This window comes from Leucopleurus acutus (assembly GCF_964270905.1).
Source record: "Leucopleurus acutus genome assembly, chromosome: 3".
Taxonomy (NCBI): domain Eukaryota; kingdom Metazoa; phylum Chordata; class Mammalia; order Artiodactyla; family Delphinidae; genus Leucopleurus; species Leucopleurus acutus.
This window is the reverse complement of record NC_139145.1, coordinates 49,007,600-49,022,959: the sequence shown is the minus strand read 5'-3', so window position 1 is coordinate 49,022,959 and position 15,360 is coordinate 49,007,600. Positions and strand designations below refer to the sequence as shown.

General features: G+C 41.7%; 1 protein-coding gene across 2 annotated transcripts in view; it reads right to left on the bottom strand.

Annotated features, from left to right (window-relative positions):
- Window positions 1-15,360, bottom strand: part of CCDC69 (coiled-coil domain containing 69) — a 36,165-nt gene that overhangs the window by 3,168 nt on the left and 17,637 nt on the right. The window contains exons 3-6 of one of the 2 annotated variants that reach the window (XM_082835285.1): window positions 13,361-13,467; window positions 12,786-12,873; window positions 1,059-1,132; window positions 47-148 (exon numbers count right to left, since the gene is read on the bottom strand). In XM_082835285.1, the coding sequence (XP_082691411.1) occupies window positions 47-148; window positions 1,059-1,132; window positions 12,786-12,873; window positions 13,361-13,467 (371 nt within the window). Of the gene's footprint in view, window positions 1-46; window positions 207-1,058; window positions 1,133-12,785; window positions 12,874-13,360; window positions 13,468-15,360 lie in introns of both variants that reach the window. The other variant, XM_082835286.1, reaches the window with a different exon arrangement.

Sequence of the window (15,360 nt, the reverse complement as noted above, 5' to 3'; positions counted from 1 at the left end):
CCTCCCTGGAGATGGAAGGAGAAGCTGCGGGTGAACTGCTGCCTACCTGGATGTGCTTCTTGTAGTCCTGGCTTAGGATGGACTCCTCTACCCTCTTCACCTTGGCCTGGAAGGCCTCCAGCTGTGCGGTCAGTCTGTCGGTGGTCTCCTGGAGAAGGGAGTGGGATGGGGATGATGAACCCCTGGCCCATAAGGCTGGAGGTGGACTTCTCCACCCCACAGGGAGGGGTCAGTATTGGGTTCTTCAGTCTGTTGTAGCTCTGCCCAACAGTGCAGGCTCTAGCTACTTCGACCACTGCTCGAAACACACAGCCCCACCTCTCCATACCCTTGGGGACGATGTCAGGGCATTCAAGGCCGGTGGTAGTCTGGCATTCAAAATACATGCAAACCGGGCTCGGTGTCCTTGCCCTTTCTCTTCTCTCACTGCTCCCTCTACACGCCTCTCCTGCAGCCAACGTCACATCACTCTTCCAGCTGCCAGGTGCATTCCTGTCTCCATACTGCTCCCCTGCCGAGGATTTCTTCCACCCGAACCTTGCCCGTTGCCTTTAGGACAGTGCACCCCCTTACTGTGGCTCACAGACTCCCACCGTCTGCTCCTTGCCTCCCTCTCTGGCCTCAGCTATCTCCCACTTATACTCTATACCCAGTCATCTTGGACTTGTTTCAGTTCCACAGGTACTCTATATTTTTTCCCTTTCCTCCATGGCTTTAAACACTTTTTATTTTATTTTTCCTACCTAAGGCACTCTTCCTACCCTTCTTCATCTGAAAAATTCTAACCCACCCTCAGACTCCAGCTTAGATCTCCATCCCTCTTGGAAGTCCCTGACCAGCCAGATTGGCTCGGACACCTCCTCTCCTGCTTCCGCAGGTCCCTGTGCATCCACCCATCGCTCTAATCACTCTGTGGCACCAGGCCCACGAAGTCTCCAAGATGCTCCCAGCGGTCCTTGAAAAACAGGCCAAGCCTCATCTCAGACCAAGTCCTCCTGAGCTAATATAATAGTGTGGTGGTCACATCACAGAGACTGACATGGCCCAACCCGTCTCACCTGCAGGGCCGCCTTGGCCTCCTGGAAGGAGCGGGTAAGGGCTTCTTTATCCTGCTCATGGGAGGCCTGGAGGACTGGAGGGAAAGGAGACCACTGTGAGCTCAGATCCCTGACACTTCACCCTAAAGCTGTCTGGCAGGCCCCATGAGCTTCAGAGAGCCCAGGTGACCCCCTGGGATCATGGGGACCAGGAGTCTGAGAATGCTTTTATTCCTCCTCCTATCTCATGGGCTTGGGGCTGTACCAGAGCTATAGTAGATATTTAATAGAAGCTCATGGAAGGGGAAACCAATGAGATCCTGGGAAGAACTGTGAACCCTACCAGATTGTGGGTGCCACCCACACCCGGCTGAGGGGAAGATCCAAAGGTCTGTGGCAGGCTGTTAATCTCAGGCCACAGCATGCTGTGGAAAACGCACAGGGCCAGTGTTCTATAAGTTGGGTTAGCCAAATCACAAAATCATTGACTCATTAGTTGTCAAACTGTGGCACAAAACCACAGTAAGTACATTAGATTTGGGGCCAGGAAATCTACCTGGTCCTAATTCTGCTTCTCTAAAACTGGAGGAGATCACTTGAAATACCTAAAACTCCTGTTGACTCAGTTGTGAAATGGGTCAAAAGAAGCCTGGCCTAGTTGTCTCTAAGGGGTGAGAAAAGGACATGCAAGGGCTCTCCAGGCTGGGCAGTGCTGTGCAGAGCTGTACTTATCACTCTCCAAATTCACAGAGTTTACTTTTCATCCTGCCTCCTCTACAAAGTTCCTTTTGGAAAATTCCAACCTTCTCTTGGCTGAAAGAAGATAAGATAAGAGTGACTAGTCAGTCACTGGGTGGGATGGGAAATAGGACAGACAACAGGAAAGTGTAGTACAGCCAAAGGCCCAGGTATATAAGGGGCCTGTGTCACAGTGGGCAGTGACACAAGGAAAAGAATGTTCAGTAACATAAATGTGATCGAGCTGTCAAAAATGGATAAGATCAGCTATATAAAAACCACAGGCTTAATTTTTATAAATTATGGGCTTAATTAATTGGCCTATCAAGACAGGTTTGTTTCCAGGTAAGATGGAGGAAGCACACTCCATGCAGTCTACTGAATTTAGCTATAAAACCGGGACAGAATGAATGGAACAACTATTTTCAGACTCTGAAAGGTAAATGGTAGCAGGCAGACTGGGCAAGAAGATCAGAATTCAAAGTACCACTCAACCAGTACATTTAATTTAAACAAGACCCAGAATCTGATGTATTCAAACATCCAATATATCCAGAATGCAATACAAAATTGCTCAGCTTGCACTTCTCAATACTCAGCATACAAAGAAGTGGGAAAATCTCAATCCTCCTGAGAAAAGACATTCAACAGATGCCAACAGTGAGGTGCCACAGATGTTGGAATTATTAAGGGACTTTAAGGAAGCCACTATACAAATGCTCTGAAATAAGGGTGAACACTCTTCGAAAGGATGGAAAACTAGAAAGTGTAACCAAACATTAAAACTAGGAGGGGGCTTCCCTGGTGGCGCAGTGGTTGAAAGTCTGCCTGCTAATGCAGGGGACACGGGTTCGAGCCCTGGTCTGGGAGGATCCCACATGCCGCGGAGCAACTAGGCCCGTGAGCCACAACTACTGAGCCTGTGCGTCTGGAGCCTGTGCTCCGCAACAAGAGAGGCCGCCATAGTGAGAGGCCCGTGCACCGCGATGAAGAGTGGCCCCCGCTTGTCACAACTAGAGAAAGCCCTCACACAGAAACGAAGACCAACACAGCCAAAAATTAATTAATTAATTAATAAACTCCTACCCCCAACATCTTCTTAAAAAAAAAAAAAGGAGGGAATTTTACAACAAAAAAATGAAGTAAAAAACTCACTTGGTGGGCTCAATAGAAGAACAGAAATGACATAAAAAAGAGCTAGTGAACTTTTGAACATCAATAGAAATTACCCAATCTGAAAGAAAGTGAAAAAATATTGGAAAAAAATGGACAGAGCCTCAGGAACCCAAAAGATAATCCCAGAATATCTGACATTTGAGTCAAAGACTCAGAAAGGATGCAGCACAGAAAAACTATAGGAAGGAATGGTTGAATGCTTCCCAAATTTGGCAAAACATAATCCTACAGATTAAAGATGCTCACTGAACATCAAAGTAAACCCAACGAAATCCACACTCAGACGTATCATTTTTAAAAACAAATAACAGCCATAAAAAGCAACGAAATTGAGTTATTTGTAGCAAGGTGGATGGACCTAGAGACTCATACAGAGTGAAGTAAGAGAAAAACAAATACCGTATGCTAACACATATATATGGAATCTAAAAAAAAAAGGTTATGAAGAACCTAGGGGCAGGACAGGAATAAAGACGCAGATGTAGAGAATGGACTTGAGGAGGGGGAAGGGGAAGGTGGGACAAAATGAGAGAGTGGCATGGACTTATATATACTACCAAATGTAAAATAGATAGCTAATCGGAAACAGCTGCATAGCACAGGGAGCTCAGCTTAGTACTTTGTGTCCACCTAGAGGGGTGGAATAGGGAGGGTGGGAGGGAGATGCAAGAGGGAGGAGATATGGGGATATATGTATATGTATAGCTGATTCACTTTGTTATAAAGCAGAAACTAACACACCATTGTAAAGCAATTATACTCCAATAAAGGTGTTAAAAAAACTAATAAAAAATCTGGAACAGAATCAAAGAAAAATGGTGCATTACATAGAAGAAGTAAGTTTGAATGAGTTGTGGATTTCTCATTAGAAAGCTTAGAGACTAGAAGGCATAAGAACATTTTAAAACTGCTGAAATAAAAGAACTGTAAATCAAGAATCCTATCTTCAATAATAATATCCTTCAGGAAAGAAGTTGAAATAAAGACATTCTAGATGAAGAAACACTAAAAATTCATCACCAATGGACCTGCTCTAAAAGAACTGCTCAAGGAAATTCTTTAAATAGAAGGCAAATGGTACCAGAGGGCAACTTGAAACTTCAGGAATTTAGGAAGAACAACAGAACTGGTAAACACCTGGGTAAATGTAATAGACTATTCTTTTTCCTTTGAGCTCTTTAAAATATGATGGGTAAAAGCAAAAATTATAACATTGTCTGACGGGGTATTCAGTGTATGCAGATGTAATACATAAGACTAAGTACAACAAAAAGGAGAGATGATAGACCTATATGATGATAAGGTTTGTACATTCCACTTGAACTGGTAAGATATTAATTCTAAGTAGACTGTTACACATATTGTAATTCTTAGTGCAATCACTAATACATACATACACATACACACACACACATATATACATACACAAAGAGATACAGTAAAAGAGAATAGGGGGGCTTCCCTGGCGGCAAAGTGGTTGAGAATCTGCCTGCTAATGCAGGGGACATGGGTTCAAGCCCTGGTCTGGGAGGATCCCACATGCCGCGGAGCAACTAGGCCCGTGAGCCACAACTACTGAGCCTGCCTGGAGCCTGTGCTCCGCAACAAGAGAGGCCGCGATAGTGAGTGGCCCCGCTTGCCACAACTACAGAAAGCCCTCGCACAGAAACGAAGACCCAACACAGCAAAAATTAATTAATTAATTAATAAACTCCTACCCCCAACATCTAAAAAAAAAAAAGAGAGAATAGGTAAGTTAAAAAGGAATATTAAAAAATGTTCAGATACTCCAGAAGAAAGCAGGGAAGGGAAAATAGAGGATAAAAAACAGAACAAACAGAAGACAAACACCAAAACAACATCCATATCAATAACAACATTAAACTGCCTAAACACTCCAAATAAAAGAAACCCCAACTATGTGCTATTGACATGATATAACACCTACTTTTTTTGTTTGTTTTTGGCCGTGCCGTGAGGCTCACAGGATCTTAGTTCCCCGACCAGGGATCGAACCCATGCCCTCAGCAGTGAAAGCACAGAGTTGTAACCACTGGACCACCAGGGTCCCTACAAAAACCTACGTTAAATGTCATAGGTGAGTTAAAAGTAAGAGTGGAAAAGAAACATTTAAAAATAAGGAAGATTCTCGGGTCTTCCCTGGTGGTACAGTGGTTAAGAATCCACCTCCCACTGCAGGGGATGCGGGTTCGATCCCTGGTCAGGGAACTAGATCTCACATGCATGCTGCAACTAAGGAGCCTGTGAGCTGCAACTAAGGAGCTGGTGAGCCGCAACTAAAGAGCCCTCCTGCTGCGACTAAGACCTGGCACAACAAAAAAATAAGTAAATTAAATTTTTAAAAAAAAGAATAAGGTAGATTCTCAGGGATGAAGACGTACACTACATCATGATAAAGGGGTCCATTCTCCAGGAAGACATAACAAACCTTAAATATTTATACATGAACAGTCATTCTTCAAATTACATGAAGCAAAAACTGACAGAACTGAAAGGAGAAACAAATACACAATTACAGTTGAAGATGTCAACACTCCTCAGTATTCGATAGAAAAGGTAGACAGAGAGTAAAAATATAAACTGAACAATACTGTCAGTGACTTGTTTTAATTGATTCATTTATAAAATACTCAATACACATTCTTTCCAAGTGCACATGAAACTTTCACAAGATAGACCATATCCTGAATCATAAAACAAGCTGAAAAATATTATAAAAGAAATGAAATACAAACTGTGTTCTCTGACCATAATGGAATCAAACTGGAAACCAGTAACAAAAAGAGAACTGGAAAATGTCCAAACACTTGGAAGGAAATACACTTCTAAATATTCAGTGAGCCAAAGAGGAAGTCTCAAGGTAATCTCCCCTGAATATATTTTGAACTGAACAAAAATAAAAATATAAAACATCAATTTGTAGGATGCAGATAATGCAGTGCTGAGGGGGAAATTTATAGCACCAAGTGCTTATGTTAGGAAAGGAGATAGGTCTCAAATCAATAAACTTCTAGTTTAAGAAACTAGAAAAAAAAAAGAGCTAACTAGATACAAAGCAAGCAAGCAGGAGGAAGGAAATAAAAAGAGAAGTCAGTGAGATTGAAAATAGAAAAATAGGAAAAAGAAATCAATGAAACCGAAAGCTGATTCTTGGAAAGGATTAATAAAATCGATAACCTCAAGCAAGACTGACAGAGAAAAAAAATTAAATGCACAGATTACCAATTACAGAAACTTAAGAGGGGATAGCATTATAGATACAGAAGATATTTAAAACAATACTAAGGGACCACTATGAACAATTCCTATGCACATAAACTTGACAACTTAGATAAAGAGTACCAATTACTGAAAAACTACAAACTTCCAAAGCTCATCCAAGAAAAAATACATAACCTGGACATTCCTCTAACTATTGAAGTTAAATCTGTACTTAAATACTTTCTGGAAAGGAAATGTCCAAGCCCATCTTTTCTTGTGTTTATTTGCTGTCTGTATATCCTCTTTGGTCAAGTATCTGTTTAAATCTTTAGGTTTCTCTGACAAATTCTACTGAATATTTAAAAATGATATAGGACCAACTCTATACAATCTCTTTTAGAGATAGAAGAGGAAGGAGCATTTCCCAACTCATTCCACGAGGCAAGCTTTACCCTGATACTAAAACCAGACAGATGGTACAAGAAAAAACTACAGACCAGTAGCCCCTATGAACATAGAAACAAACATCTTCAGTAAAATATTAACAAATCAAATTCAGCAATATATAAAAAGACCAAGTGGGGTTTTGTAACACAAGTCCAAAATTTGAAAACTCAAATCAATGCAATCTACCATGTTGACAGTATAAAGAAAAGTCACATGATTATATGGATCACAGACCTAAGTGTAAAACTTAAAACCATATAACTTTTGGGAGAAAACATAGAAGATCTTTGTTACCTAGAGTTCAGCAAAGAGTTCTTAGATATGACACCAAAAGCATAATTGATAAAAGAAAAAATAACTTTGGAATTTATCAAAGTTAAAGCTTTGCTTTGTGAAAGCCATTAAGAGAATGAAAAAGAAAAGAAAAGAAAACAAAACCAAAACACCCACACAGACTAGGAGAAAATATTTGCAAATACAGAGGACTTGTATCCAAAATATATAAATATCTCTCAAAACTCTACAGTAAGAACAAGCTACTTAAAATGGGCAAAGGATTTGAACAGGCATTTTACCAAAGAAGTTATACAGACAGCAAATAAACACATGAAGAGATGTTCTACATGATTAGTCATTACTGAAATGCAGATTACACCCACAGTGAGTCATCATGCTTATTTATTAGAACAGCAAAAAATAAAAAGTATTGACAAGTGTTGGTGAAAAGGAACAGTGGAACTCATCCATCACTGATGGGAATGTAAAATGATGGTCCCTTAGGAAAGCAGTTTAGTCATTTCTTATAAAACTGAACATACATTTATGATATCCATTCCACTTCTAGGTGTTTACCCAAGAAACGAAAGAACACACAGAGACATGTACACAAATGTTTAGAAGAATTTAAAGAACACAAATTTAGAAGAACACGCAGAGACCTGTACACAAATGTTTATGAAATTAGAACACTCCCTAACAGCATACACAAAAATAAACTCAAAATGGATTAAAGACCTAAATGTAAGGCCAGACACTATCAAACTCTTAGAGGAAAACGTAGGCAGAACACTCTATGACATAAATCACAGCAAGATCCTTTTTGACCCACTTCCTAGAGAAATGGAAATAAAAACAAAAACAAATGGGACCTAATGAAACTTAAAAGCTTTTGCACAGCAAAGGAAACCATAAACAAAACCAAAAGACAACCCTCAGAATAGGAGAAAATATTTGCAAATGAAGCAACTGACAAAGGATTAATCTCCAAGATTTACAAGCAGCTCATGCAGCTCAATAACAAAAAAACAAACAACCCAATCCAAAAATGGGCAGAAGACCTAAATAGACATTTCTCCAAAGAAGATATACAGACTGCCAACAAACACATGAAAGAATGCTCAACATCATTAATCATTAGAGAAATGCACATCAAAACTACAATGAGGTATCAACTCACACCGGTCAGAATGGCCATCATCAAACAATCTACAAACAATAAATGCTGGAGAGGGTGTGGAGAAAAGGGAACCCTCTTGCACTGTTGGTGGGAATGTAAATTGATAAAGCCACTGTGAGAACAGTATGGAGGTTCCTTAAAAAACTAAAAATAGAACTACCATACGACCCAGCAATCCCACTACCGGTCATATACCCTGAGAAAACCATAATTCAGAAAGAGTCATGTACCAAAATGTCCATTGCACCTCTATTTACAATAGCCAGGACGTGGAAGCAACCTAAGTGTCCATCATCGGATGAATGGATAAAGAAGATGTGGCACATTATACAATGGAATATTACTCAGCCATAAAAGGAAACGAAATTGAGATATTTGTAGTGAGGTGGATGGACCTAGAGTCTGTCATACAGAGTGAAGTAAGTCAGAAAGAGAGTGACAAATACCGTATGCTAACACATATATATGGAATCTAAGAAAAAAAAAGGTCATGAAGAACCTAGGGGTAAGACGGGAATAAAGACACAGACCTACTAGAGAATGGACTTGAGGATATGGGAAGGGGGAAGGGTAAGCTGAGACAAAGTGAGAGAGTGGCATGGACATATATACGCTACCAAACGTAAAATAGATAGCTAGTGGGAAGCAGCCACATAGCACAGGGAGATCAGCTCCGCGGTTTGTGACCACCTAGAGGGGTGGGAGGGAGACGCAAGAGGGAAGAGATATGGGAACATATGTATATGTATAACTGGTTCACTTTGTTATAAAGCAGAAACTAACACACCATTGTAAAGCAATTATACTCCAATAAAGATGTAAAAAAAAAAAAACAAAACTCTACAGTAAGAACAAACAAGTTAATTAAAATGGGCAAAGGATTTGAACAGGCATTTTACCAAAGAAGTTATACAGACAGCAAATAAACACATGAAGAGATGTTCTACATGATTAGTCATTACTGAAATGCAGATTACACCCACAGTGAGTCATCACTGTTTATTTATTAGAACAGGAAAAAATAAAAAGTATTGACAAGTGTTGGTGAAAAAGAACAGTGGAACTCATCCATCACTGATGGGAATGTAAAATGATGGTCCCTTAGGAAAGCAGTTTAGTCATTTGTCATAAAGCTGAACATACATTTATCATATCCATTCCACTCCTAGGTGTTTACCCAAGAAACTTAAGAACACACAGAGACCTGTACACGAATGTTTAGAAGAGCTCTATTCATAAATGCCTCAAGTTGGAAATGACCTGTCCCCCCAGGGACAAGGGGATGAGTGAACACTAGATCACAGCTCAGCCATGAAAAAGAAGGTACTATTGATACACCCAGCCACTTGGATGACTCTCAAAGGCATCATGATGAGGGAAAGAAGACAATGGTAAAAATTATATTGTATTATTTTGTTTCTCTAACAGCCTCAAAAAGACAAAACCATAGTGGTGGAGAACAGATCAGCGGTTGTCAGGGGTTGGGGTGGGAGAAGATGTGAATACAAATGGGCAGCCTGAGAGAGTGTTTTGGTGGTGATGGAACTGTTCTATATTGGATTATGGTGATGGTTGTATGAATCTACACATGTGTTAAAGTTTATGAAACTGTATATCAGAAAGTCAATTTTAATGTATAATAATTAAAAAATAAAAACAAAAATAGAAAATAAAAGACAACAAGGTTATCAAATGTGAATAACCACCACTAGCCTCTCCCAGTTATACTTCCCCCTTGCTGTGCTTTTAGTCATTCATTTAATACACACTTAGGCAGCACCTAATTGGTGCCAAGCAATTTAAAAGTAACTATGAAAGAATTCTGACTGATGGGAAGAACTCGAGACAGGCAGTCCCTTCCCCTCTGGGGTTGTTACAGTAGGAAAATTTTCTTATCAATATATTTACAATGCTAAAATTAATATCAAAGCAATGCTCTGCTTGGAGAAGAAAGTTCTTTTCCCATAATAGCCTTGAGAGGGAGGGAAGGAAGATTTTAGAGATACACATACTGAAAGGAGATTCAAGGTAGGTTTTAGAGATACAGAAAGTGAACTAAGGTCCAGTGACAGACCCAGTTTCACGGGGTGTATTAGTATTAAAGTGCAACCCTTCAAATTCCCAGGGCAAGGGCTTCAATTCTATTTCAAAATTGCGCTAATGTTGCAATATGTTTCAAGATTCTTAAAATTGTTCAGACCTCTGTTCTAGTTATTCCATTTCTGGGAATCTAAGGATATAATGTAAAATGTGGGCACATCTTTACGCAAAACACGTTTAGTGCAGTGTTACTTACAATAGTTAAAAATCTATATGTCTAGACTCACAGGAAATAAGGAAAAACCATGTATGCAGTGGTCTAGATTTTACATTTTAGTAGCAGAAGAATTACTTGGAAACATGTTTGATACAATGTTAAATAAAAAGAACAAGATATAAAATTTTACATATAAAATAATCTTAACTGTGTTTTTAAAAAGATAAATAACTCTGGGGGAAAGTCATACAAATACTGATGATTAAAGAAAAACTGGCTTAACATTTTCAAGGTCAATTTCAATAGCATCAAAAATCTAGATAGGGCTTCCCTGGTGGCGCAGGGGTTGAGAGTCCGCCTGCCGATGCAGGGGACACGGGTTTGGGCCCCGGTCCAGGAAGATCCCACATGCCGCAGAGCGGCTGGGCCCGTGAGCCATGGCCGCTGAGCCTGTGCGTCCGGAGCCTGTGATCCGCAACAGGAGAGGCCACAACAGTGAGAGGCCCACGTACAGCAAAAAAAAAAAAAAAAAAATCTAGATAACCTTCCCCAAAGAAGCTATACAAATGGCCAACATGCACATGAAAAGATGCTCAGAAAAATTAGTCATTAGGGAAATGCAAATCAAAACCATGATGAGATACCACTTTGCACTCACTAGGATGGCAATAATAATAATAGCAACAACAATGGAAACTAACAAGTGTTGACAAGGATGTGGTGCAATTGGAACCCTTGTGCAATGATGTTGGAACTGAAAAGTGGTGCAGCCACTGTGGAAAACAGTTTGGTGGTTTCTCAAAAAGTTAAGCATAGAATTACCATGGGACCCAGCAGTTCTACTCCTAAGCGTACACCCAGGGGAACTGAAAGCAGGTGTTCAAGCAGGTGCTTGTACTGGTGGCACTGGTTCATAGCCCAGGTATCCATCAGCTGATGAATGGATAAGAGAGTGTGGGGTGCCCAGGCAATGGAATATTATTCAGCCACAAGAAGGAATGGAATAATTTTAAAAATGGGGGGAGAAAAAGGAATGGAGTGCAAATGCACACTGAGGCACGGATGAGCCTTGGAAATGTTATGCTGGGTGAAGGAAGCCAGATGTAGGGGTTGTACGATTCCATTTACACGAGTGTCCGCAGTGGCACAGCCATGAGACTCAGAGCAGAGTGATAGTTGCTGGGGGGTTGGAAGGGTGAGGGTGGGGTTTGGGAGTGACTGCTTAGTGGGTATGGGGTTTGCCTTTAGGATGAGAGAGTTCTGGAAGTGGCCAGTGGTGATGGTTGCAGGGCACTGCGAATGGAGTAAATGTCACTAATGGTAAATCTTATGTGTATTTTACCAAACTAAAGATATATGTACATAAACTTTGCCATACCAACCCTACTAGGATGTTATTCTAATGATAAAATCATGAGTGTGGCCAAGATTTTACAAAATGAGGTTCACCGTGTAAGAATCACTGCTATTATAAACAATGGCAAAAGTTTGAAACTGCCGAAATGCCTAACCAGAGGGGCTCAGTTAAATGAGCAAAGGTACGCACCGGAATGCTACGTAGTTACTAAAACTATGCTACAGGAGTTTAATGACAAGATGTTAATACAGTTCAAAGTGAAAAAATCCATTTATCTCCTCCCCCCAAAGTGTGTGTGTGCACACAGATATATATTCTAGGTAAATACACACAAAGGAAGTAAAAGGGATCTATATCAAAGGGGTAGCAGTGATTAGTTCTGGGTGGAATTATACACAATTTTAATTTTCTCAGTAATAAAAATATACTAATAAATACTTGCTAAGTATCTTGTGAACTATCAGGGACTGTTCTAGATTCCTTCATCTACCTATCTATCTATCTATCTATCTAACTATAAATTAAATTGTTTGATTCTCATAAAGACCCTATGAACAAGGGTTAACTAACTTCTTCAAGGTTACACAGCTGGTAAATGGTGAAGCTGCGATTCAAACCCAGAGACCATTTGCAGAGTCTGAGATCCAACCATTATGCTGTAAGATCTTTTTGTTTAATCCATACATTCTAAATTTTCTTTGATGAGCACATCACATGTAAAAGGAAAGAAAGTTACTTGAAAAAAATAATCAACCTAACCATACATTGTAAGAGCCGTCATCATTGTGGGGAAGGAAAACAGATATTTTTAAATTCTCCTATTTGTCAAGGTTTTCCAAATGTCCTGTAATGAATACAAATTGCTTTTAAAATGGAAAGGAAAAACACCTCTCAACTAAGGTAAAACAAAGGATGGGGCAGATTTTACATGCCTGAAAGGACAAGTCGAAGGACGCTGCAAACTCCAGCCCTGAAGTGACCAACTGCTTATGGACCAGAGCTGGGAGGGAGGGGACAGTGGGAGTCCCGTGTGAACTCAGCTGGTGGAACAGAAGGAGTCCGTTCCACACCCTCCCAAGTGCATATTGTCCTTACCTCTCAGGGCCTCCGCGTGCTCTCCCTCCAGGACTCTTCGCTGTTCATTCAGTTTCTCTCCAAGCTCTAGTTCCCTCTCCTTCTCCACCTGGGGGCGGAGGGTCCAGAGCAGGATGAGATTGAGTAGGTTCAGGGCAGCCTCACTTATTCACTCACCGACACTGGAGCCTTTTGGAGGTTGGTGATCAGAGTCCTACCCGCTGATCGGAGTGATGGGAATGACATGTGCCCAGAGAGGGCACAAGGCCTCCAAGACATAGCAGGTGTGGCTGACTTTGCCCTCTTTAGGGCTTAGAAGGGGGTTCCCAGAGATTTACCAGGTGGAAAGGGATTTTGGAATCTTCTAATCCTGATGCCACTGAGGGCAGGAAGCCCTTTGTTATGTTAGTGTTTCCCCACCTTTTATTGCATAGAATGAATATAATGAATTATATGCCAGCAGTTACAAATATTTGTTCAACAGATAAAGGACAAGTAAGAGATACTCACACCAACAATAAGAACAAAAGATGGCCTCACTCTGGGATTTAACATGGTCAGCAGAGCAGGAGGAAAAGAGAGGGGCTGGGCCTTACCTTCTGTGCCCATTTCTTCTTGTCCTCTTCGTGTTGCTGGAGAATTCTGGTGAGAGCCTTCTGGTGCTGCCCAGCCTCCTCAGATGCACAGAGATGGACAGTTGTGGCTACAGGTGAGGGAAGAAAAAAACAATCACAGAGCAGAGGCTGGGACCAGGCCCAGCAGAGAGGGTGTAAGGGCTGGGGAGCCTGTCTCCTCCTCAAGAATGGTCTCAGCTTGGGGGTCAACCTCCAGAGGCAGCTCCTTAAATCTCCCTGGCTTTGGAGACCCTCCTTCATAAAGTGCAGAAGCCAGGGGTCTCATTTTGCCCCTGGGATCTATAGCAGAGCCGGTAACTCACGGGACACGTTCAGCCCATGAAGGTGGTATTTGCTCTACCCCAGGGGTCCCCAACCGCCGGGATCTAATGCCCGATGATCGGAAACGGAGCTGATGTAATAATAATAGAAATAAAGTGCACATTAAAAGTAATGCACTTGAGTCATCTGAAAACCATCCCCGCCGCCCCCGTCATGCCCCAGTCCTTGGAAAAATTGTCTTCCACGAGAACGGTCCCTGGTACCAAAAAGGTTGGGGACGCTGCTCTACCCAATATCTAAATTAAAAACAAATAGTGGCTGACGCTTAATAACTGGGCAGATTCTACTTACTACGACAGATTTCCAACTTATCTTGAAGAAGCCAAAGAAGTGGCGGTGTGTGCCTTAGTGTCAAAGCAGGAGCTGGGCTGAGGGGCAGCTGCCTTCCCCTCCGTCCAGGATGTGGCTCTGCCCTTTGCTCACAGAGGACGCGTGTAAGGGGCCACTTGGTCACACACGTTACCTGCTGGACCCTGTGTCTGAGTGTGTGACCCCTCACCTTCAGCATCCCCCGAAGCGGGGGGCAGAGAGGCTGCTGTGAACAGTGAGGAGACGCAAACAGGAAACCCCCAAACAGGCCTGGTGATGCCACTCTGAGTCCAACAGGCTCTGGGTCTCACCTAAGGCAGGGACCCACCCTCTCCGGGCTTCAATTAAATCAGGATAATGATAATACCTACCTCAGGGGGCTATTGAGATAGTTAAGTCAGAAAACAATGGCGATAAAAATAACAACAGCAGGTAAACAATAAAGAGCGCTTAACATGCTCAGAAACACGCCCAGCTCTGTTCCAAGTATCTCACAGGTATTACTCACTGAATCCTCACAACCACCCAGAGTGGTGGGCACTGTGATTATCCCCATGTCACAGATGAGGGAACTGAGGGACAAAGAAATCGTGCAACCTACGCAAGATTACCCAGTTCACAATCGGGATAAAGGACTGTGAACCTACACGATGTGATTCCACAGCAAACATTCTGAACTACCACCTTGTTCTACCAGCTTATGCATAAAAAGCAGTAATTGTACAATAGCCAACACGTGAAAGCAACCTAAGTGTCCATCAACACATGAATGGATAAAGTAGTGCAGTATATACATGTAAAGGAGTATTACTCAGCCATAAAAAAGGATGAAATTCTGCCATTTGCAACAACATGGATGGACCTAGAGGGTTTTATGCTTAGTGCACTAAGTCAGAGAAAGACCAATACTGTATGTTACCACTTATATGTAGAATCTAAAAAATACAACAAATGAATGAATTTTAAAAAGCGCTAAGTGTAGTGCCAGGCATTTGGAGGTGATCAATAAGTACTCTTCATTGTTCACTAAATGTTCTCTAAATATTCCTCGGTGCTCATGACAAGCATTGGAGGCTAATACTAGCATTGTTGGCATTATTATAAATGTAATAGTAATAGGGCCTTCCCTGGTGGCACAGTGGTTAAGAATCCTCCTGCCAATGCAGGCGACACGGGTTCGATCCCTGGTCCGGGAAGATCCCACATGCCACGGAGCAACAAAGTCCGTGTGCGCCACAACTACTGAGCCTGTGCTCTAGAGCCTGCGAGCCACAACTACTGAGCCCAAGTGCCACAACTACTGAAGCCTGCGCACCTAGAGCCCATGCTCT